A 24,882-nucleotide genomic window follows, 5' to 3' on the forward strand; every position below is an offset into this window, starting at 1 on the left:
TCACTGGCCCGCATCCTGGCCACAACATCCTGCGGCGACACAGATCACAAGCATTGGCAGGGCCTCCTGCAGCAGAGAGTGCCTCTTGCAACATTGCTTGGCAGGAAGTGTTCTGAGTCTTGCAGCAGCAGATAGGGGGAGGATATTTCTGAGCTGCGGAGGGGGCGGCACTGTAGTGAAACTTGGCACAGGAAGGATGGTCATAGTGTCAGACAGTGCAGAAACCAGTCCTTCAGCCCATCAACTCCACACTGACCAGAGCATTTACAATAATCCCATCGACTCCCCCTCACCTATACACTACAGCAGCCGACTAACCAACCAGCCCACCCAGGGGAAACCCATGCAGCCACAGGGAGAACGTGCAAACTCCACACAGAGAGCGCTGGAGATCAGGATCAAACCAAACAGCCAAAGGGAAACAAAGGAATCCTTCCTACTCCAGCTCCCTCTGTCTCCAGTGTAATCGTCCCTCGGGAACCGCCAGTAAAAAGGCAGCTTCCTCTGAGGATCTCCCAATCCAACCCCATCTCCCTCCCCAGCCCAGTATCAAGCCCTCACCCCCGACAGGGGGCATCTGCCCTCAATCAATCTAGTGTGCAAGGAGTGGGGAGGTACAAGCCAAATATCACACTATTGTGACACAGCCCCTGCTCAGTAGGGGAGAGCAGGTAGAGGAACATTGCTGGAGGTGGGATCTGAGGCAATTATGGTCACGTTGCAGAGACTTCACAAATGTCGGCTGCTGGAAGACAAACAATTCCAGGGTTCTGGGCCAACAGGAGACACAAGTAGGAAGGCATCCCATCCCGGAAGTTAGAGTGGGACGTGGGTAAGACTGACATCCCTCTCTTCTGTAAGGAGTACGCCAAGTGGTTGACCAAGAGGTGGGGGTCTGATATTGAGCAAATTAAGAGAGAGATGCTCAGCTTGGAGCCCCAACTAGTTGGAACTGTTGATGAGCTGGCCCTGTGGCAGATTATAAAGAGGAGGAGGAGGGTGCACTGAGGAAAGTATAGCCCTCTCTTGGAAATGCCCTCCATGCTGTTCCAGAGAGGGGTTTCCTGCACACTCTCCTCATATTTTGCCCTCTTCTGCCGTTTGGGGATGGTGTGGTGGCCCATTCTACCACCTGCCACACAAGGTGGTTCCCGAGCGGGTTAGATACAGAGCAAAGCCCCCTCTACAGTCATTCAGTCAGGGAGAGTCTATCTCTGGGACAGTCCTTCCCCTGGATTTTGTGACGTGCCCTACCCCTGTCTGAAGTGACGGAGGGTTTAGTCTAAGCGTGGTTGGGCAGTGAATTGCCCAGTGTCCTATTTAGTCTGTGGGGAGAAAACTAAACGGGCTAGACACAGAGTAAAGCTCCTTCTACACGGGACTCGGACAACCAACGCTGATGGGGTTTACCTTTGCCATTGAAGTACTTGCGGTAATAGTTGGCGCCCAGGTCCGCGTGCTCGATGAAGTAGGTGCCAGTGCGGGTGAGGTGGCTCTCGCGGGGCTCCTCCAGCACCGACACGGCAGCGTTGGGGCACTGGCTGGAGCGCTGGGGCTCCCCTTCGCCCCCCACCTCTTTGCGGAAATGTGGGCAGCTGAGGACCAGCCTGGTGTCGTCCCCATCGCTGCAGTCCCCAGCTGCGCCCGGCGCGGGTTGCTGGTGTTCCTGGCTCCTGCTAGCCGCCTGTGCTGGCAACTGGGAGGCGGCCGAGGCCCCGGTGATGATGTTCTTGCGTCGGCCGGCGCTGTCACGGCTGGACACGGCCTGCCGCAGGTCGAAGAGGATGCTCTGCACGTCGTAGTGGGCCAGGCCACGGGCTCGGTGCCAGGGGCCACGGGCATCCTCCTGCCCCGGGGCAGCAGCCGCCTGCGGCGACCGCGGGCACTCGGGGTCGCTCCTCTGCGTTCGGAACCGGCGGCAGGCAGCGGGCGGGGGCTCCAGCTCGGCCTGTCCTGCCCCGGGGCTCTCAGGCAGCCCCAGGAGCAAGTAGGGGTCCTGGAAACGGGGGGCGCTGGCCATCTCTGAGCCCAGTCGGGCACCATCGGCCTCCCCTCCTCCTCCTCCTCCCCCCCGGGACCTCTCGATGGAGGACGCGCTGCCGTACTCCCGGTGGAGCGCCACCCCGGTGGCAGGATGTCCCGTGGGAACAGAACCCCCTTCCACAATGGCGGCCTCGCTGTTGCTGCGCTGAAGGGCCGGGCTACGTATCTGGCCCGCCATCTTGTCCTCCGCTGCGCCCACCTCTTCCCCCTCCTGCTGCTGTTGGGGGCCAGTCACAAGCTCAGTCACAGACTGGGGAGCTCCCTTCCCCTCAGCCCTTGCCCCCCCATCCTCTGACACCTCCCGCTGGGGCGGCCATTCCAGGATCCGGGCCCGCACCGTGGTGCCGGTCGGCTCAGGAGCCGACCTGGCAGCCTTGGGCTCGAAGGTCACGGGCGTCAGCAGGGGTCGGGGGTTGCTCCTCTTGAACTTGCGGAAGAAGAAGTCGTCCGACTGCATGTCCTGCGCCCGCTACCCCGCCAAAAAGACAAAGGCACCCCGCCCCGACCCTTCACGGGCCCAGAAGGCCAGTGCAGCGAGACAGAAATCGGCGAGCCTCCAGTGGGGCGGGCGAGGTGGACATCCCGAATGCTCAGTCCTGGCACTCAACTCGGAGCCCCCCCTCGGGCTCACAGCGGCTCCTCACTCCGTCCTGGGTGCCGGTAAATCTTCCCGTAGCCGTAGGCCAACGCCATAGGGTGCAGCAGGGTCAAAGGTGGAAAGTCAGTCCCAGCAGCCGGAGGGGTCTGGTCTTAAAATGCTCTGACTACTGCCCCACCTCAGGCATCTCAAACCTCAAGGCAACGTTCAGCTACAGCTGGCAGCTCGGTGGGAACTTCCTTGTGGCTGAGTGTCAACGGAAGCTGCAAAGACAAAGAAGACAGACGCAGGTCAGATACAGGATATCTCACTGCACCGTCCCGCCACACACTCCCGGGGTCAGACACAGAGTGAAGCTCCCTCCACACCGTCCCATCACACACTCCCGGGGTCAGACACAGAGTGAAGCTCCCTCCACACCATCCCATCACACGCTCCCGGGGTCAGACACAGGGTGAAGCTCCCTCTACGCCATCCCATCACACACTCCCAGGGTCAGACACAGACTGAAGCTCCCTCTACATCGTTACATCACACACTCCCAGGTCAGGGACAGCACCTCCTGTCATTACACAGAGTTACAATCTGTTAAAACTTTTAAATTTTTACATGATTGATAATGATGATCAGTAATGGAATAACTTGTCATAAAAAATGCAGACTTGTACATTTTGTATTTATATATTTTATAATTTTTAAATGAATAAAATATATTTTAAAATAAAAAAAAGAGTTGGAGTAAAACTCCATATACAATGCCCTGTCACACACTCCCGAGACACGGGTTAGACACAGAGTGAATCTCTTTCTGCACTGACCTGTCGTACATACCCACGTGAGGGACATCACAGGTTAGAACAGAATAAGACCATTTTTACTGCACATACATCCAATGATACAATATGTTCTCAGGACCCTCAGAACTATTTTGAGAACTGTGGGGCTGCCAAGTGTGAATCCACTACAACTGGCCCAGGGTCACAGGGATACCACACTAACCAGGCTGGGCCATACACACATGGAGGGAGGCACCGTCCCGTCAGAGGTCAAGTGGTGTTATCCTGGGAACAGGGTGCTGTTTACCTTCCCAAGTTATCCTGCTCTTTGGCCTCAGACCTGTCCCTCTTTGTCCTCCCCAGCCCCACCTGCACCTTCAGGAGACAGAGTCAACACAAATGGGAAGCAGCCTGGGCTTAAGGTTAGGCCTCGATCAGGTCATGCGTTTTGAAGAGGGTCAAAGGGTCAAGTTTCCCATGGAATTCAATACTGAGCTACTTGGGCAGATAGTTGGGAGGTCCCTCAGTCAAAGAGGGAGGTTTTAAAGAGCATCTTGAGGAGAGCGAAGCAGAGAGGTTCAGGGAGGGAATTCCGGTGCTCGGGGCCCAGGACACAGCAGTCAGCGATGGGAATCGGGGGATGGTTGAGAGGCCAGAATTGGAGTGTAGGCTTTGTAGAACTGAGAGAGTTGAAATGACAGGAGGCACGAGAGATGCTGTAGGAGGCGGGCTAATCCTCTCAGCTGCAGCCTCTGCCAGATGGCACCTCTAAAACAGTTCAAAAAAAATTCATTCAGAGTGATCGTGCAATTCATTCACGTTTAATTAATCCTTGTTCTCCTGCAAGCCTCAGGGATTCAACACTCGGTCAGATGTGGGCTCTCACTGAATGGCATCCACACACCCTCCTCCCGTCTTCAGGGCTCCAATGAGTGACAGTGGGGGATGGGGAGCTGCGAGCTCTTGCTTCGTCCCTGTCCCCAGATCCCAGCAGCTTTCAGCCATTTCTGTGTAAATGGACAGGTTCAGAACTGGCTTGTTGCTGGCAAGTGATAGGTCGCAGGAGGGGGCCATTTATGCCATCATGCTGATGCTAGTTCTAAGGCTTCCCCTGAATTTCTCTTCCCTATATATGAGAGAGAGAGAGAGAGCACCCTATCCCCTAAGGGCCTCCTTGCCTTCTGACCATCTGAGGACATTGGCACATCACACAAGTGGACAGCTGGTAGAGCTGCTGCCTCACGATTCCAGAGACCCGGGTTCAATTCCGACCTCCGGCGCTGTCTGTCTGTGTGGTGTTTTGCACGTTCTCCGTGACCGTGTGGAATTCCCCAGTTTCCTCCCACATCCCAATGACATGCAGGGTCAGTGGGTTAAACTAATTGCTCCCAGTATGTAGGTGAGTGGTAGATCTGAGGGGGTTGATGGGAATATGGGAAGAATAAAATGGGATTAGCCTAACTAGAATGGTTGGTACGGACTCAGTGGGCTGAAGGGCCTGTTTCCATGCTGCTTGACTCTTATTATTGCTTCAGGTGGGGTGGGGGGGGGGGTGCAGGGGGAGGGGGAAGGACCACTGAGGGAGGGGTATTGTGACTTCTCATCTCACGTTTGAGAGCCAGGAGGTGCTCCAACCACTTGACCACAGTGCTGGCCAGGGGATCAGACATCAGGGCCACAGCATTCCCACCTCTGCCTATCCAGAATATCCAGCAACAGCGGGACTCATGGTTCAGCTTCATTCTGCAGGACCCCTCAGACAGGGTTGCTGAGCACTCAGAGTCATCACAGAAAATTTACAGCAGTGAGAGGTCACTTGGCTCATTGCGTCTGTGCTGTTTGAAGAACTCTTCAGCCTGATCTGACCTTCCAGTACTGGGTCCACGGCCCTGCTCTACTGGGTCCCAGTACTGCTCAAATCTGCTGGGGCTTCTAGCAGCAAGTTCCACACCCCATAACTCTTTCCTTTCAAGCTTCCTCCAATTACTTTAAATCTCTGCCCCTGGTTTTCAACCCTCTCCTAAGGGAAATGGGTCCTTCTTACTCACTTTATCTGAGGCGCCTGATCATTTTTTTTTACACACACATCTCCTCTCAGCCTTCTCCACTCCAAAGGGAAGCAACCCCAGTATTTCCAGTCTTGGCAACACCCTGGTAAATCTCCGCTGCCGCCCCTCACGTCTCTCCAGTAATGTAGTGACCAGAACTGCACACACTACCCCAGCTGTGAGTGTAGCATATCCCCCCTGCTCTTATACTCTGCCTCAGCTAATAGAGGATTGCATCTCACATGTTTTCTTAAAACCACCTGCTGCCCTTGAAGAATTTGTGGACATACATTCCAAGGTCCTTCTGTTCCTTCCAGAAGGAAGATCCTTCCAGTTAGTGTCCATTTCCTTGATTCATCTCCGCAAATGCATCTGGATTAAACTCCACTTTAATCAGACCATCGACATCTTCATGAGGTTAAAAGCTTTTTATTTACTGTCAATACACAACTAGTTTTTGCATTATCTGCAAACTTAAAGTTATCATGCCCCATGTGTTTTGGTCTGTCCTTAAAGCATACCAGGGACTGCAGAGACGAGCTCTGTGGAACCCAAGTGGTAACAGCCTTCCAGACACAAAGCACCCACAGACTACCCTTTGCTTCTGCCACTGAGCCAATATTGGATCCAATTTCCCATTCTCCCTTGGAACCCAAGAGCTTTTACTTGTTTGATCAGCCTGCCATGTGGGACCTTGTCAAAAACCTTACTAGACTACATCGAATATACCGCCCTCATCAACCGTCCTTGTTACCTTTCTAAAACATTCACTTTAATATGACATGATATTCCCTTAACAAATCCATGCTGATTATCCACAATTAATCTGTTTCTTTCAAAGGGAAGGTTTATCCTGTCCCTTAGAATGGATTCCAATGATTTTTTTCACCACTGAAGTTAAACTAACTGGCCTAAAATTACTTAGTTTATCCCTACTTCCCTTTTTAAACAATATTTCCAGTCCTCCACGTTTGCAACAGTTCTGTAGCCAGGGAGGATTGCAAAATTGTAAACACAGCTACCACAACTTCCTCCCTTGCTTCTTTTCACAACCTGGGATACCTTTCATCTGGACTTGGCAATTTCTCCACTACGAATTAATTTTCACAAGGTTTACCCCTTCCAGTATTTCACACTGATTTGCCTTCACTACATCACACGATCACTCCTTCTCATGAATTCATCAAGAACCTTATTCATATCCTCCACTTTCTCACACAGGTTAACCTTTTGGTCTCCAATATGTCCCACGCTTTCCTTCGTTATCTCCTTTTTTATCCTTGGATATGTTTTTGTCCAAGGGTAAAATGTCCTTGGATTTTATTTGTCCACATTTTTTCCACATCTATCACTTTGCTCTCTTAATTGCCCTTTTAATTTCACTCCTACACTCTGTACTCTGCCGGACATCCTGGCATGCTAAGCTTGTTGCCATGTCGTACCCTAATGCACCTTGTTATCCAGGGGGCTTTAGATTTGGCAGCCCTACCCTTTTCTCGGTTTACCCTGAACCCCTGGATCTCCATCTGAAATGGCTCCCATTTCTCTGAGACTGATTTAAGTAGCCATTCCCTGCCATGCTTAGTCACTCCACTATCTAGTGAATGTGGCCTAAACCACTATTTACAACAATTACTCCTATTTTGTTGTAGTCTTTTTCTGCAACTATACTAAATTACGATCACTATCACCAAAATGCTTTCCATGGACACAGGCTGTCCAAGAGGGTTTAGCCATCACAAACTTCAGAACTCAGCCCAAGTGTCAAACCAGAATAGCAGGCATCAGTTCTGCTGGGGCAACATGCTCAATTCTAGGACTTTTAGCCTTGGAAAGATGATGTTGGAGAGGGTGCGAGGGGATTCATTGGAACGGTCACAGGGAGGAGGGACCCGTTAAAGAGGGGAGACCAGCAGCACAGGAGATACTGGGTTTACAGTGGAGACAAATAAGAGGCTGATTTGGTAGAAGTGTTTACAATCAGGAGGTGTTTTGATCACATAAATGGGGCAAAACAGGAGGGCCAAGAACTCGAGTGCGTGGATTGAAGTCGATCAGCAAAACTAAACCACAGAGGGGAGACGGGGAGAACATCTTCATGCCGCAATTTGTTGCAAAACTTTGGAAGCAGATTTCAATTTTCAGAATGGCACTGGAACAATGCATGCAGGGGAGAGGTCTGTAGGACCGTGGGTACAGCAGGAAAGTGCGTCAAAGAGCTTAGAGAGGCGCAGTGGGATGAATAGCCTCTTCCTCACGTTCCTCACCTTTCACAAGCAATTCTTATTCTGTCCAGTCACATTCCTGCCACTGCAACACTGGGGATCAGATGGAGAAAACTGGACTCCCAGGCATGAGGCCCAGTAACAAGACCTCCCCCATCTCCTTCCTACTGACCTCTTCCCCGATCATGGTCTAAAGAAAGGCTCCTGGCCAAGGACCAGCCCTTCAATCCCCCTCTCAGATGTTCCCTTGAGCTCTCACTGGGTGAAGTTCAACTTTGTTCATCTCACACCGAGGCAGAGGCAGACGAGCCGATCAGTAACCTTCCAGCAGGAAGCAATACCACCACTCGCAGGACGTGGCACCAGGAGATAAGATGTGCAGGTCACGCCCCATCAACTTTCTCAATGCTAAAAGAGAACCACCACTTTAAGGAGAGTCAGGCAGCATTGGTTTGAGAAGTGAAGCGCCCTCAGTTGTGACCTCTGAGGTCACTGAGCCACAAGTTTAATCAGGTTTCCAGAGACTCAATCACACACAACCAGAAGATCATGAGATATAGGAGCAGAGTTAGGCCATTCAGCCCATCGAGTCTGCTCTTCCGTTCAATTGTGGCTGATTTTTTTTTCAACCCCATTCTGTGGCAGTGCCGAGAGAGTGCCCCGCTGGTGGGGCAGTGCCGAGGGAGCGCCCCACCGTTGCGGCAGTGCTGAGGGAGTGCCCACCAGAGGAGCACTGAGGGAGCGCCCCACCGGAGCAGCAGCACCAAGGGAGTGCCCTACTGCTGCGGCAGTGCTGAGGGAGCGCCCCACCGGAGCAGCAGCACCGAGGGAGCGCCCCGCTGCTGCGGCAGTGCTAAGGGAGCGCCCCGCTGGAGCAGCAGCACCGAGGGAGCGCCCCGCTGCTGCGGCAGTGCTGAGGGAGCGCCCCACCGGAGCAGCAGCACCGAGGGAGCGCCCCGCTGCTGCGGTTAAGGGAGCGCCCCGCTGGAGCAGCAGCACCGAGGGAGCGCCCCGCTGCTGCGACAGTGCTGAAGCACCGCCCTGCCAGAGGAGCAGCGCCGAGGGAGCGCCCTGCCGCTGCAGCAATGCCGAGGGAGCACCCCGCTCTCAGTGATCAGGGAGCATCGTACTGTTGGAAGTGCTGTCATTATAATTGGGTTCCATCTGCCCTCTCAGGTGAATGTAAAAGATCCCATGGATGCTCCTGGCAGCTGGTCCTACGATCAATAACTACCAATAGAAAAAAAAAGGCAGATTAGCTGCCCCGTGCTGTTTGTGGGATCTTGCTATGTGAGAACAGACTGCTGGATTTCCTACATTAGAACATTTTAAAAAGTATTCCATCCCAATTTGTAAATATATCAACTTTCCTTCATTGTCACTGGTCTAAATCCGGGAACTCCCTTCCCGACAGCACTGCGGGAACACCTTCACCAGCGATTCAAGTAGGGAGCTCACCCCCCACCCTCTCAAGGGGCATTTAGGGATAAGCAATAAATGCTGCCCTTGGCAGCAATGCCCAAGTCCCAAAAAGAGAATTTCAAAACACGTCACTGCCCGTAAAACACACCAGCACACCCTGAGGTTGTGCAAGAAATGCTAGCCTTTTTTTAAAAATATATGTGAATAAATAACATTTAGTTTTAGCTAATTATAGCACACTGTTGCTGTTTCTTTTGAATAAATTTATGGAGACTGGCTGTGATATTAGGGCCTAATTTGCCACTGGCAATCAGTTACAAAATGGTAATCCTGTTACGGGAGAGTTAAGATTGGATTAACAGCCTGAATCCATCCACAAGTGTCAGCTTTGATCACCCATTTATCTGTGGAAGAGTTTTAAGAGAACCTTCACACTACAAAGTGGCAAGGAGGCACTGAGAGAAAATGTGCTAAGGAAGACACAAGCTACCACTGAGAAAGAAGAAATGTAAATGGCCCTATAATGCTGCAGAGGTCACTAAAACGGGGAGAGAGAGCGTAACGTCAAGGTGACATCTGGTTAAACAGCAAGAAATTTATAGCTCCTGAGAGACTGGCCTGACTTTCCGATAATCTCTTTTGTATCTGTCATGGATGAGGGCCACCGGTCCCCATTATAAAAGGAGACCACTTGACTCCACTATATACGAGGGTCATGTCTCCACTATACAAGCGGCTGCTTGTCCCCATTATATATTGAAGTCCTGATAACATATGGATGATAGCACAGTATGCTGATGAGTTAATTGACGAGGAACGCAGCAGGACTTGCTGGTAACAGCACCTGGCTGACCAAACAGTAAGGTGCCACACTGATGAAGCAGCAGCACAGGACCACATACAAGCTAAACAGCAAACGCAGCACACAACAGGCGAAGCTAAGCAATGGTACCATGAACAGTTCAATCAAGTCCTATCACACCCAGTCACAAATGATAATGGACAGTGACAGCCAATAGAGGAAAGATCTGAGAACATCCCATCTCAACAGTAGCAGGGCTCAACCAAAGCTGAGGCTGACAGGTTTGCCCCACATGGATGGGCTGCCCCCTGAGATCCCCACCCCCATCCGTTTCCAGCCAATCCCATTCACTCCACACAGAAACAAGAAACAGCAAGAGCACTGGATACAGCGAAAGCAATGAGACCAGACATTGTCTGGCTGTGTACTGAAGGTGTACTCCAGAACCAGTCATGCCTCCACACAAGCTGTTATAATACAACAACAGCACTGTAATGAACTGCACTTAAATATCCCAGCCACTGAGTGCAGGACAAACACAATCTGGATAATTACTCTCCAAATCCAGCCCCTCTCAGCTATCAGTGAGATAGAAGATGTCACCAACAGTGCTCTCAAGTGGCACTTACTTGCCTTCTGATGCCCAGATTGGGTTTTGCTCGGACCACAAAGCTCCCCCGGTCCAAACACATAACCTTCCTAATTGCTGGCCAGACATCAACTTTCAGTGATCTCCAGGACACTCGGGTCTCTCTGGACACCAACGCCATTCCCCATTTAAAAAGTATTCTGCTCTGCTTTTATTCCCACCAAAGTGGGATATTCCGTCTCCCGTGTCCAATCACTCCGCCTGGCCACATTCCTGGAGCCTCTCTGCTTCTTCCTCACAAACCAGGTTGCCACTAATCTTCATACTGCTGCTAAACTGGGACCTATTACACTTGATCCCTTCACCCACACTTTTAGATGGTGAACATCTGAAGCCCTAACACCAAACCCTGTGGGATCCCACCATTCACCCCCTCCCGACCTGAAAGTGATCCCTTTGCTTTCACTGTTTTCTGTACTTTACCATCTTCAACGTACATGACCCTCCAATACCACACCCTCTAACTTTGTTTAGCATCAAAGGCCTTTGTTCCAATTACGAGGAGAGACTGGATAGGCTGGGTTTGCTTTACTTGGAACAGGGACGGACAGAAATATACGAAACTATATGAGGCATAGAAAGGGTAGATAGTTTTCTCCATGGCTGAGGTGTCTAAAAACACAAGACACTGGTCTGAGGTGAGGAATAAGAAGTTTAGAGGGGATCTGAGGAAGAGCATTTTCACCCAGGTGGTTGAAATCTCAAGTGCACTGCCTGAGAAAGTGGTGGAGCCAGAGACTCTCAGAACATTTAACATCTGGACAAGCACTTGAATCACCAAGTGAGACCACAGTCAGTGCAGATCAGTAACATCTCCTCCTCACTGACAATCAACACAAGCGCACCTCAAGGATGTGTGCTTAGCCCACTGCTCTGCTCTCTCTACACTCATGACTGTGTGGCTGAGCACAGCTCAAATGCCATCTCTAAATTCACCGATGACACCACCGTTGTTGGTAGAATCTCAGATGGCAATGAGGAGGCATACAGAAGATAGATTGGCGTAACAACTACCTTACACTCACCATCAGCAAGACCAAAGAACTGATTGCAGACTTCAGAAAGGGGAAGTCAGGAGAACACACACCAGTCTTCATTTAGGGGTCAGCAATGGAAAAAGTGAGTAGCTTCGAGTCCCTGGGCGTCAACATCTCAGAGGATCTCTCCTGGGCCCAACACATTGATGCAGTCACAAAGAAGGCATGCCAGCGGCCCTACTTTGTTAGAAGTTTGAGGAGATCACCAAAGATTCTTGCAAATTTCTATAGATGTACGGTGGAGAGCATTCTGACTGGTTGCATCACAGCCTGGTATGGAGGATCCAATGCACAGGATCACAAGAGGCTGCATAGGGTTGTAGACTCAGCCAGCTCCATCACGAGCACAACCTTCCCCACCATCGAGGACATCTTCAAGAGGCGGTGCCTCAAGAAAGCGGCATCCATCACTAAGGACCCTCACCACCCAGGACATGCCCTCTTCTCATTTCTAACGTAAGGGAGAAGGTACAAGGTATGAAGACCCACACTCAGCGATTCAGGAATAGCTTCTTCCCCTCCTCCATCAAATTTCTGAACGGTCCATGAACACTACCTCATTATTCCTTTTCTTTGCACTATATTTATTTTGTAATTTATAGTAATTTTCTGTCTTTGCATTGTACTGATGCCACAAAACAACAAATTTCATGACATACATCAGTGATAATAAACCTGATTCTGATTCTTAGTAGGCTATGGACCAAGTGCTGGTAAATGGGATTAGTGTAGATGGGTGGTCGGCATGGATGTGGTGGGCTGAAGGTCCAAATAGAACACTTCCACTGGCTCTCCCTTAGCTACAACCTCAAAAAACTCCGACAGATTCGTCAAACATTTCCCCTTTTCATAGATCCACGTTGACTCTGAGCAGTCCTAAGGTTATTTTCCAAGTGCCCTGTTACCACTTCCTCACACTTTCCCAACCTCTGATTGGTCTGTGGTTACTTGTTTTCTCTCTCTACCTTTTCTTAAATATCGGGGTAGCATTTGCTGCCTCATTCTAGGGTCTGTGGAATTTCAGAAGATTTCTCCAAGGACACCTCGGGTTGCAGGTCATCAGGTCCTGGGGATTTATCAGCTTTCTGCCTCTTTAAGTTTTCTAACACTTAGCTGATGCTACTTTCTTCTAGTTCCTCTTTCACTCCAGACCTGTTATTATCAAGAAGTTCTCTGTGTCTTCTATCACGAAGGCAGACTGAGGAAAGCACGTTTAATTTCTCTGCCATTTCCTCATTACCCAATGCTGTTTCTCCTATTTCAATCCATAAAATGACACACACAAACTTTTACTATCTTTCCTTGTGGAGGTTTTTTTAAAAAGTCTGTTTTTAGGTTTCTTGCTGGATTACTTTCTCTTTCCTTGTCATTGTAGGTCCTCCTTTGCTGAATTCAGACATGTTCCTGGTCCTCAGGTTTACTGTTCTGTTTGGCACCATCGTAAGCCTTTTCCTTTGATCTAATACTATTTTTAACTTCTCTTGTTTGTCACGGCTGGACCACTTTTCCTGTTGTGCTTACTGCTTCAAAAGGGATATATATTTATTGAAAACTGTGAATTAATCCTTTAATGTTAGTCATCGCTTGTATGAACGTACTTCCCTGCACCTTATTCTTTCACAATTTGCTTTGTTTAAAGTTAAGACTGAATTAAAAATTAAATTAGAATTGCTTTCAGCCTTTTATATAAAAGTCTATCTTAAGATCTTAAAAAGTCCCAGAACTGCCAGATCATCAATTAACCTTTTCTCAATTGCACAATACGAGATCGAAACTGGCCCATTCCCTCACTGGTTCCTCAATGATCTAGAAAACCCTCTCTTAAACAGAACATGAATTCAGCTTCTATACTATTGATGCTAATCTAGTTTTCCCAGAGATTCATAGAGCTATACAGCACGGAAGCAGGCCTTCAGCCCAACTCATCCATGCCAACCTAGTTACCTAACTGACCCAATTCCATCTGCTGCTTTTGGCCCATATCCCCCTAAACCTTTCCTTTCCATGTACCTGTCCAAATGCCTACCCAATGTGTAGATGTGTACTCCCCTCGGTAACACATTTCTTGATGTTTACCACGTCCTGAACAGTTAGACAATTCCTGCCATTGTTGCCGACCCTTGCTGTTACTAATAATGGTTTTGGTTTTCTAACCTATGACCATCTCTCTCCAGTGGTTTCATCAGATCCCTTATTATCACAGTATTCCTGCTCATTTTCCAATTTGCCTATCAATCATTAAATGAAATATCCTGAACATTTAATTCCCAGCCTTGGTTACTCTGTGACCACCTTTCTGTGGTGACTGTTGCATTGCACCCATTCATTTCTAGTTGTGCTGTTAATTCACCTATCTCGTTACAAATGCTGTGCCCACTCAGATAAAGAACTTTCAATGTTGATATTTTTAACATTCTTTCCTGCTCTGATTCTAATTGGTTGTATGTTCCTTTCTTTCCTGACATCTCCTGGTTATCATTGTCCTTTGACACGCTGTACATCAAATTACTAAACTTCACCTCATCAGAGTCGCCCTCCCCAGTACAGTGGGGGCTTGCTGTTCCCCACAGTGTATGCAAGGCTCCTGTTCCCTACAGAGCTGTTAGACTGTGTCCACTGCAGGGAATTCTGAGCAGCCCCGTGTATGCACAGGGCTACCATTCCCGTAGTGCGGACAAGGCTGCCATTCCCTATGGTCCACACTGGGCTGCCCCACTCCACGGAATGTAGAGGGACCCACTATCCACCGTTAAATATATCCCAGCTACGTATGGACATGGATGTTGCCAGAGCTGCCAGGGTTAGAACATAAAAGCCCCTCAAGCCTACCCCACCAGTCAGTAAGATCGTGGCTGATCTGCCCCAGGCCTCATCTCCTCTTCTGTGCCAATACCCCACTGCCCTCAGTTTCCTGATCTTCCTTCCTCTGAAGAATCCCCAGTGATCCAGGCTCCACAGCCCTCCAGGGTAGAGAATTGCAGAGATTCACCACCTTCTGCGAGAAGCTCCTACACACCCGAGCTTTAAGTGATTGCCCCCTGGCCTTGTAACCACGTCCCCTCGTTCGAGACTGTCCCACTGGTGGAAATATCTCCACGTCAACCCTGCCATGCCCTTGGGGATCTTGTATGTTTCAGTAAGATCACTCTTTACTCTAAACTCCGAAGAATATAGATCTAATTTCTTTTTTTCGCTGCTCACAATATATCCTCTCATCCCAGGAATAAGTCCAGTGACTCTCTTCCAGACTGCCTCCAGTGTTAGTATATAACCTTCCTTAAATAAGGTGACCAAAGCTGTACACAGTGCTCAGGGCGTGGCCTCAGCAGTACTCTATTGCAAGAGAGCTGGAGTTTAGAAAAAGGGAAGTATTGTTATAATTTTATAAAGGCCTATATGCTATTTGACTTCCTCCTGACCTCCTGCACCTGCTTACTAACCTTTTTTTGCAATTCAAGAACAAAAACACCTAGATCTCTCTGTACTTTGAGCACCTAAAGTTCAATTCACTCATCTACAGTTAACTCATCTGGAGTTAAACTGTGAAGACAAATTTACATAAACTCAAATTTTTGTATTGCCCAGTTTAGTGGAAGATCAAGCAATGATTTGAGCGAGTTTTCTCTAAGATTGTAAATGCAACCTGTAACATGGGTGGAGAGAAAGTCGAAGTGTTTGCAAGAATCTTCAGGCAGAAGCAGCGAGTGGATGATCCATCTCAGCCTCCTCCAGTGGTCCCCAACATGATAGGTGGCCATCCTGGACCTCCCTCCCTACCTGAGGGTATACCCACACCTTGAGGACTACAGTGGTTCAAGAAGGCAGCTCACCACCTCCAAATAGGGAAGGGCAGTTAAATGAAGGATCAGCCTTCAAACCCTACATCCCTTGAGTGTATAAAAACTGTTCTGGTGATGAGCCCACAGAGTCAGGGTTGGAGGCGGCAGCCAGGACAAAGAGAAATTGTCAAATCAGGACTAAAGACCATCAGGAGGGAATTTCAGAAAGACTTCTGTAAGGAAGAAGGTAGGTACACTGGCACTTGGCACCATGTGCGAGCTCACCTTCCTGCTGAGTGATTGGTTTTTGCCAGCCATAAGGGATGGGAGGAGAAGCTAGACCACACACCAGACACTCTCCCACAGTCTCGAGGAGCAGAACGGCCTCCTCCTGGTCCTGTTGTCCTTGTAGTTGTCCAGCTTTGTGTGCAGGGCTGGGGATATATTTTACCTGGTCCCCGTACCTTTAACTTGGGGTAAAAGGATAAACATGTCTAGTCCTTGTGCTAATTAACACAGCAGGTCTCAGCGGAGATCAAACCAAATGTGAAATGAAAATAGAAACTGCTGGAAAGACTCAGCAGGTCAGGCAGCGCCTGTGGAGGAGGAAGAAGAACCTGAAACATTTAATTGTTTCTATTTCCAATGGGTCAAAATGGAGACTGATTACTGCCAGCGAGAGGACTGGGTTGGGATGTCTCCCACCGTCGAATATCACACTGTTAGGATTGGGGGGAGGAGGTGGGGGGGGCATAGCTGGGCGGATGAAAAGGTGCAGGAACGCCTCCAAAGAGAGGGGCTGTTGGGGGAGAGGAGGAGCAAACTGTGGTGAAGCACAGAGACCAGAAGAGTGACGGTAGGAGCTGGAAAAACCTGCCGACAGGGAACGTCACACCACACCTTTTCCCAGTCTGAGGCAATGAATCACAGCCCAATCCCCTCGAAACTGCCTGAAACTCTAAACCAGAGGCAAATTGAGCAATACAAAAAAAAGCCAGGCACATCAGCAGCAATAACGATGCAGTAACACCACCAACTGGAGGAGTTCCTGCTACCGGGATGAGCTCGTTCGAGCTTCCCCCAGTACCCCCACCCCACTCCCAGTCCCATCTCTAGCCTTGAGCTAGCTGCCCTCACGTCCCTCTATGTGAGTCAGAACCCAACTTGCCCCAGGAAAGGGGCTCCACAAAGCACTGGGGGATGTTTCTGCACAGGCTGGGTCGCCGGATAAAAGCAAACGCGTCACCAAGAAGGTCCAGGATTTGCGTGAGATCCCAGAAGCTGCTGCCCGCTGTGCCTCTGTCGAAGTCTCGGCTCCTTCCTCCCTCTCCAAACCTTCATCTGTTCCCCCCCCCACCACACACATCCTCAATCAGGCACTCTCCTTCAAACTAGTTTCCACAATTCTGCCCACCCACCCACTGCCCCTAAACCTCAGCTCCCGCTTCCCAGCACCCTCAGATAAAACCTGCCCCACTACCTTGGCCAACCCCCTGCAGACTCGGCTGGGACAGGCTTCAAACACCCATCAATCGAGGCGGGTAGGCCGCAGCCTTTATCCGAACCTCCCACGATGACAAGGCTAAAACAAACAAAAAAAAATCCATGCTCTCTGAAGCACACCCCTCAAAACCCCTAAAACCCTTCGCCAGATCTTAAATTACACCTCGGCTGTTCCGAGCGGTTCAGCACCTCGATCCTACCTTCCTGCGAGTTCCCAAGGTAACTGACCCCACTAACACCGAGCAGTGGAAGTCACTGACGCAGGGGACCAGAGTGATAGGAGAGTTTATAACACCGGTTTACGTAGCTGGTGGTTGTTGGATTTCTTTATGAAACCACTTCCTCTTTCAGCCTCCTCAAAGTCAGCTCCTTTGTGTTTCTCAGTTGCTGGCTGCCCATCCTTCTTCCCCTCTACCCCCCCACTCCTTTCCATTGCACCCCGGCCCTGCGACACAGGAGACCGCAGGTTGGTCTCAGCATTACCTGGGAGATGGAGGAGCTGTTAACATCTCCCTTCCTGAGCTTTCACCCCTCCCTGCAAATCGTCCCTGTCTGTGTTACTTATCAAGGAAGTTCCTGTCCTATCTGCTTCCAATCCATGGGCCCCACATCACAGCAGCTCCCTGTGTGAACACATTCTGCTCCTCTCCACCTCCTCTCCACAACTCTCAGCCGCTGGAAGCAGCTGCTCGATCAAAACCCTTCAGGATTGTGAAGGCCAGGTTACGTTGTCACGCCCCTCCCACCTCTGCTTTAACAAGACCAGCCCCACTTTCTTCAGTCTCTCCACAGCACTGGAATCCCTCATCCCCAAAGTCACTCTGGTGAACCTCGGCATCCTCAAGTTTCCGGTCCTGGCTGGATCTGCGCACTGGGTCAATGCTCATCCTCTACACCTTAACGCCTGCTGTTTGGGTAAAGACCTCCACTTCAGAACAGAAGATGGTGCAAACACTCAGCAGATCAGGCAGCATCTGTGGAGAGAGAAGCAGTCAACACTTCAGGTCAAACTGAAGGGTTACGGACCTGAAACTTGAACTGCGTTTCTCTCTCCACAGACGCTGCCTGACCTGCTGGGTGTCTCCAGCATTTTATGTTTTTTATTTCATATTTTCAGCATCTGCAGTGTAGTTGATTTTCACTTAAAGGTGTTGATTTTAGCTCAGTTGTTAACCCTTTCCCATTCTACCTCAGAGAGCAGGTCTGGGGGGCGTGGGGTGGTCAAGACCCACTCCAGATGCTTGCGTGCAAAGGTCCAGGCTGACATGGAGAGCTACCTTGTTGGAGGGGTGGACCGAGGGAGAGCAGAAGATCTTCCCCAGGTCCCGCTGGAACTCCAGTGGCCTCGGTCTGAGTGAGGTCATGGGGAGGGACCGGATCTCTGGGACGTGAGGGGAGGGGGAGACATCCCAGCCTGCCCCTCACCTGACCTTTGAAGAGCCCCTGAGCAGACTCAGCCTTCGACAAGCAGTCAGGCCCAAATGCATTTTACTTTGTAAATTCCCCCTGGGCTGCCCCTTGCCCCTCTCGGCACCCTAGGCCCAGGCTGCCTCACACCCACACCTGTTCCCGAGGGAGGACAGCTCCCCTGGCAGCCGCCTGGGAAATGGGAGAGAATTACGTCCCAGTGCGCAAAGGGGCCAGAGAGCCACTGGTCTGCAGACCGTGCCAATGAGGGTGACGTGAATGTGGCGCGGGATTCGATGGCGAGACGGGCGGCACAGGTGAATCAGGAGCTCAGTGTGGAGACACAAGCCGCTGGAATCTGGAGCAACAAACAAGATGCTGGAGGAACTCAGCAGGTCAGGCAGCATCCTTTGGGGAATGGACAGTCAACAGTTTGGGTGGAGTTGCTTGGTAAAACTGCTCCTGCTTCCTGAGGAAAGTGACTGAATAATCGGTGGGGAGAGGCAACCCAAAGTTGGTGCTTCAGCCCCACCCCGTCTTCTAGGCTCTGGTGGATATTCAACCACTACGTGTATCACAGAGTGTGATCCTGCCTACTCCTGATGCTGGTCAGTAGGGGAGTGCAGATCGAGGAATCTGGGTCTCGTGGGAGCTCAGAATGGAGCCAGGCAGCCCGGCTGTTGAAGGGGCTGAGAGGGAGGATCAAAGCATTCAGGTCGGACAACAATCAAAAATGGTCTGCTTTTTAAAAACCACTCGATTTGAAGGGAATGTGCACACATCTATTCGAGACACGTGCACGGCTGAGTGTGCAGAGAATGAATAAACAGGTCAGGAATGGCCCAAGGACCAGAGGAAGCACTCTCTCGAGAGTAATGAGGTCGGGGAACAACAGCAGCCAGAGAGGGGGATGGAGAGAAGGCAGAAAGAGGGTGTGAGAGGCGAGGAGGAGGAAAAAGAGAGAGAAAAAAAAGATTAAGGGGAATGAGGGGGAAAAGATGGGTGGAGACGGTCAATGAGGCAAAGAGAGTAGGAACAAAGGAAGGACGAAGAGGGAGGGACGGAGAATGTTTCGAACAAACACAGGCAGAGAGGAAGTGGCAGTGGGAGTGACAGACACCTCAGAGAAAGACAGAGGACAGGCAGGATGGATGCAGCCTCATTTCCACGGCGCTAGCAGGGCATTTGGATAGATGGGCCTTTCAAAATTAAGAATATAACCAGCACACAAATTGTTCCTGGTGCCTGGTTGGCTGTGTGTGTCTCTCTCCTTCCCAGAGTCAAGCCTCACAGGAGGGAGTGCTGTGTTGCGGGGTGGGGGGGGGGTAGGGGGAAGGGGGGCGATGGCGAGGAGGGAGCGCAGCGCCACGCCGCGAGAGGGGCAATGAGGAGGGAGTGCCGTGCTGCAGGAGGGGCGGTGAGGAGGGAGTGCCGTGCGGCGGGAGGGGCGGTGAGGAGGGAGCGTCGTGCTGCGGGAGGGGCGGTGAGGAGGGAGAGTCGTGCTGCGGGAGGGGCGGTGAGGAGGGAGAGTCGTGCTGCGGGAGGGGCGGTGAGGAGGGAGAGTCGTGCTGCGGGAGGGGCGGTGAGGAGGGAGCGCTGCTCTGTCTTATGATCATCTCTGGAGCAATATGTTAAACCAAAGCCCCTGCATCCTTCTGCTGATAAAGATGTACTCACATAAGTCACATTTACACAGTCACCCTTAACGTGATAAAGATCCAAGGTGCTTCAGGGCAGTGTTATCCGACAAAAACCAATCAAAGGCCAAGATTCCTCCTTCTGGAACTGTCGACCACCTTGTCCTGAGTCACAAAATGGCTCCCAGCTTGTTTACAGCCACTCACTGCCCGAGTCAAGGCCAACAGCAGCTCGGAGGGGACACTCGGAGACAAGCAGCCCCCAACATTGTGAAGCCCAGCTCCTTTTGTGCTCCGGCAGCCGGTGCCGGTGACCAGGACGCTGGAGAGGCAGGAAGAGGCCGTTGGCAGTGGGCCCGGCCAGCAAACAATGCCGACAACTGCTGTGTGTTGTAGGCCGCAGGCTGACCAACAGAGGACATCCTGCCATTTGTCTCTCAGAGTAGCGCGCCTCCCCTCTCCCTCCACCCGGGGAAAACAAACCAGTTGGAAGTACAATGCCCTTGATGACTTCCTCACTCACACTGGGCTGGGCTCCATTCGAGGCCGAGTTTGGAGTCAAGGCCTAGCACAGCTGTGTTGCCATGGCGACACTCTCATCTAACATCCCCCCACCCCCCCAAACTACGGAAGGCCTGAAACAAGGTCAAGGCCCAGCCCAGCGGGGCTGCCAGTGACCACTCTCACACACCCACGAGCTGGCACCAGGAGTGGGGGGGATTTGAAAGCCCTGCCAGCTCGGTTAGTGAATACACTACCCGGCCTGTCCCGAGCCAGGACACACACTCCAGCCCCGCCGACTCCTGTTACACACAGTCCGGCCCCACACCCTCCTGGTCTCCACATAATAATCAGGGCTAGGCCAGGAAGGTCAGGGGCACCAGTTGGAGGAAAGACCTTCACCTTGCCCCTCGCAGCCTCTGAGGTACAGTGGAAACGTGGTCATCGGTGTAAAGAAGGAACGTGGCACAGCAAGCTCCCACAACAGCCAGGCAAGGTCACGCAACTGTCCACCTTTCAAGTGTGCAATACTGGCTCAGTCGGATCTGAACCTTGCACCTGGGAATGACTGAAGCTTGCTTGGGAGGGAAATATGATCACTAGAGCCTGTTCCAGCATCACTTGAGTGGGCTAGTATACATTACAGCACTGGAACAGGCCCTTTGGTTCACTAATTAAGCTAATGACACCTCATCCCTTCTGCCTGCATGTGGTCCGTATCCCTCCATTCTCTGCACATTCACTTGCCTACTAGGAGCCTCTTAAACGTCACTGTCATAACTGCCTCCACCACCACCACCCCTGGCAGCCCATTCCAGGCACCCACCACGCTGTGTCAAAAAAAAACTTGCCCCACACATCTCATTTGAACCTGCCCCCTCTCACCTTAAATGCATGCCTCTAGTATTAGACATTTCAACCCTGGGAAGAAGATTTGGCTGACTACTCCGTCTATGCCTCCCAAAATTTTATAAAGTTATATCAGGTCTCCCCTCAGCCTCCGCCACTCCAGAGAAAACAACCTAGTTTGTCCAACCTCTTATAGATCATACCCTCTAATCCATGCAGCAGTCTGGTAAACCTTGTCTGCACCCCCTCCACAGCCTTCTCATAATGGGGTGACCAGAATTGAATGCAATACTCCAGATGCGCCCTCAGACAATACCTCGGACAAATACTGGCCACAGGATAGCAGGGAAAACGTGCTCCTCTTCTCCCAAAGACCAGACAGGGACTCTGCTCAGCATCTTGAGCAGTGACAGGCTACATGTTTGTATGTCTCCAAAGAGGAACTCAAAGCCACTGCTTTCTGACACAGAGGAAAGAGAGAGAGAGGAAATGAGAGGGAGTCATAGAGAGAGTGATACAGCACAGAAACAGGCCTTTTGGTCCAACTCATCCGTGCCAACCAAGATACCCATCTAAGCTAGTCCTCGTTGCCTGTGTTTGACCTATATCCCTCTAAACCTTTCCTATCCATGTATCTGTCCTAATGTCTTTTAAACGTTGTTATTGTACCTCCTCACCACTTCCTCTGGCAGCTCAGTCCATATACTCACCACCCTCTGCATGAAGTTGTCCCTCAGGACCCTTTTAAATCTTCCCCTCTCACCTGAAACCTATGCCTGCTAATCTTTAATTCCCTTTCCCTGAGAAAAAGACTGTGTGCATTCACCCTATCTATGCCCCTCAGGATCTTGTACATCTCCATAAGGTCACGCCTCAGTCTCCTACACTCCAAAGAATAAAGTCCTTGCCTGCCCAACCTCTCCCTATAACTCAGGCCCTCAAATCCTGGCAACATTCTTCATAAATCTTCTTTGCACTCTTACTGATGTCCTTCCTGTAACAGGGTGACCACAACTGTACACAACACTCCAGGTGCAGCCTCTTGTACAACTCCTATACTCAATGCCATTGGCATGCCAAACGCCTTCACCACCCTGTCTACCTGTGGCTCCACTTTCAGTGTACTGTATATTTGTAGTCCTGGGTCCCTCTTCTACAGAACTCCCCCGGTTTTGACTTCCCAAAACACATCATCTCACACTTATCTGGATTGAATGCCATTTGCCATTCCTCGGCCCACTTACCCAGCTGATCAAGATCCCCGTGATCTTTTACAGCCTTCATCACTGTCAAATGATACCACCTATTTTAGTGTCATCTGCAGACTTACGAACCATGCCTTGTTCATCCTCATCCAAATCATTGATATAAATGACAAACAACAATGGGCCCAGCACCAATCCCTGTGGCACAGCAGTGCACGGGTCTCCAATCCAAAAAACAACCCTCCACCATCACCCTACCATCGAGCCAATTATACATCCACTCAGTTAGCTCTCCTGGATCCCATGCAATCTAACCTTCCAGTCTCGTCTTCCATGCAGGACCTTGTCAAAGGCCTGGCTTAAGTCTATATAGACAACATCTACCGGCCTGTCCTTATCATCTGCTTGGTTACCACCACCAAAAAAACTCAGACAGGTTTGTCAGACACGACTTCCCACGCATGAAGCCATGCTGACTATCCCTAACCAGACCTTGTCTATACAACTGCTGGTAGATCCTGTCCCTCAGAATCTCCTCCAGTAACTTACCCACCACCAATGAAAGGCTCACTGGTCTGTGGTTCCCTCACTTGTCTCTGCTGCCCTTCTTAGGGGGGAGAAAGGGGGTGAGAGAGAGAAAGGGGAACAGGGTGGGGGAGAAAAGAGGGAGGGAGGGAAAATGAGAGAGAAGAGAAAGTAAGAACAAGAGAGAGTGAGATGGCAGGTCACCCTGCAGCCTTCACCACGGAAGAGATTTATGAGACCCAGATCATGATTAAAGGGTTCAACAAAGAGATATCTCTGTATGTAGGAAAAATTAAGATAAGAGTGATCGGTATAAGACGGTCACTATGGGTCCAATTGGGAATTCATAAGAAATACCTTTGTCCAAAGAGAGTGGAGTGTGGAACTCGTTCCCTGGGCAGGCACAGCAAGGTTTAGACCAAGTGAAGCTCCAACTATACTGTCAAAACACACTCCTAAGGCGGGAGCGGTTAGACAGAGAGCTAAGCTCCCTCTCCACTGTCGCATCATACACTTCCAGGGCAGGGACAGGAGGTTAGACGGAGTAAAGCTTCCTCTACACTATCCTGTTGCACACTCCCAGGGCAGGGTCAGTGCAGTTTAGACACAGAGTAAAGCTCCCTCGACACTGTTCAGTCACACATTCCTGCAACAGGGTCAGAACAGGTTGGAATCGCTGCTGGTGAAGGGGCCATCACTAGGATTCCCAGTGACAGGAAATTGCAGGAAGAATGACTTGGAATTGTGTTCCGTCAGCTACAGCCAACTTCCAGGCATCACAGGGGTCAGATATCCTCAGGAACTGATGGCTACATTTCCCACTCGCTAAAGATAGACCCGTGGGCAGGACGGTGAGGAGTGGGGAGGGGAAGGGCAGCATCCTTTCCCTGAGCCGTGAGGTTCCACCGACACGTGGGAACGCTCAGTGCTTGCTCCCGCTCTTCGGGAAGGTCTGAAGGGGATGGGAACTACCAATTGTACAGGGGCTTCACACGGGGCAACGCCACAGAGAGAGGCATGTTCAGGAGTGGGAGAAAACGTGCACTTCCACCTGAGCACTCAAAATGGTTGGCAGGAATTCAACACACATCCCCCATGAGTGCAAGAACACACACACAAACAGGTGTACACTGAATACACACATACACACAAACAGGGGTGCCCAAGCAGTTATTTCATTGAAGTATTGCAGCAGTGACTCTGAGATTAAATTCACATCCTACTGCTCCTGGCGAGGGTCCAGAACTCCGAATTTGTGCTCCGCACCAAGCCACACATCTGCTCACTGCCGGATCAGACCAAACAGGACTGGGCCAGGCAGAAAGGAGAACACCGTTCAATGTGTATGTACCCCGCACCCCTCATCATGACACACAGATACAGGCTGGACCCTGACACATTCGGGGACAGCCAACACTAGCACCCCTTCACTATGACACTCTGACACACCCCGCGCCCCTCACTGTGACACTCTGGCACGCCCCTCACCCCTCACTGTGACACTGACACAACCTACATCCTTCGCTGTAATACTGTGATGCACTTAGTTTCTAATCTATCATCCCTAAGTGCATGAGTCGTGGTCCTGTGGCAGGGTGAGGAGATGTGGTGGGGGAGTGGTGTTCAGGGTGTCTGAGATCCAACCTTGATCTCATTCCATGTTTCCTCTCTCTATCATACTTTACAATACCTTTTAACACTATGCAATGATCAGGAGCAGGGACCCTGTGCACACTGGTGATCACCCAACAGCCAGGACCCCTGTTCTGCGCACACCAGATTGCGTGTTCAAATCCATCCGGGCCGACAGTGCTTATGTGGTACTGAGGGGGTGCTGCCTTGTCAGCGGCACTCTCTTTCAGATGAGGAGCGAGTG

At 50.8% G+C, this 24,882-nt stretch overlaps 1 protein-coding gene across 8 annotated transcripts in view; it reads right to left on the reverse strand.

The window, feature by feature from the left end:
* Window positions 1-24,882, reverse strand: part of zmp:0000001168 (signal-induced proliferation-associated 1-like protein 2) — an 85,439-nt gene that overhangs the window by 38,593 nt on the left and 21,964 nt on the right. For 4 of the 8 annotated variants that reach the window (XM_052044985.1, XM_052044984.1, XM_052044978.1 and 1 more), the window contains exons 1-2: window positions 19,967-19,986; window positions 1,411-2,904 (exon numbers count right to left, since the gene is read on the reverse strand). In XM_052044985.1, coding sequence (XP_051900945.1) covers window positions 1,411-2,500 — 1,090 coding nt within the window. In that variant the 5' untranslated portion in view covers window positions 2,501-2,904; window positions 19,967-19,986. Of the gene's footprint in view, window positions 1-1,410; window positions 2,905-11,588; window positions 11,609-17,082; window positions 17,219-17,628; window positions 17,650-19,966; window positions 19,987-24,882 lie in introns of those variants that run through there. The other 4 variants (XM_052044982.1, XM_052044980.1, XM_052044983.1 and 1 more) reach the window with 4 other exon arrangements.

Source organism: Pristis pectinata, chromosome 38 (genome assembly GCF_009764475.1).
Source record: "Pristis pectinata isolate sPriPec2 chromosome 38, sPriPec2.1.pri, whole genome shotgun sequence".
Taxonomy (NCBI): Eukaryota; Metazoa; Chordata; class Chondrichthyes; order Rhinopristiformes; family Pristidae; genus Pristis; species Pristis pectinata.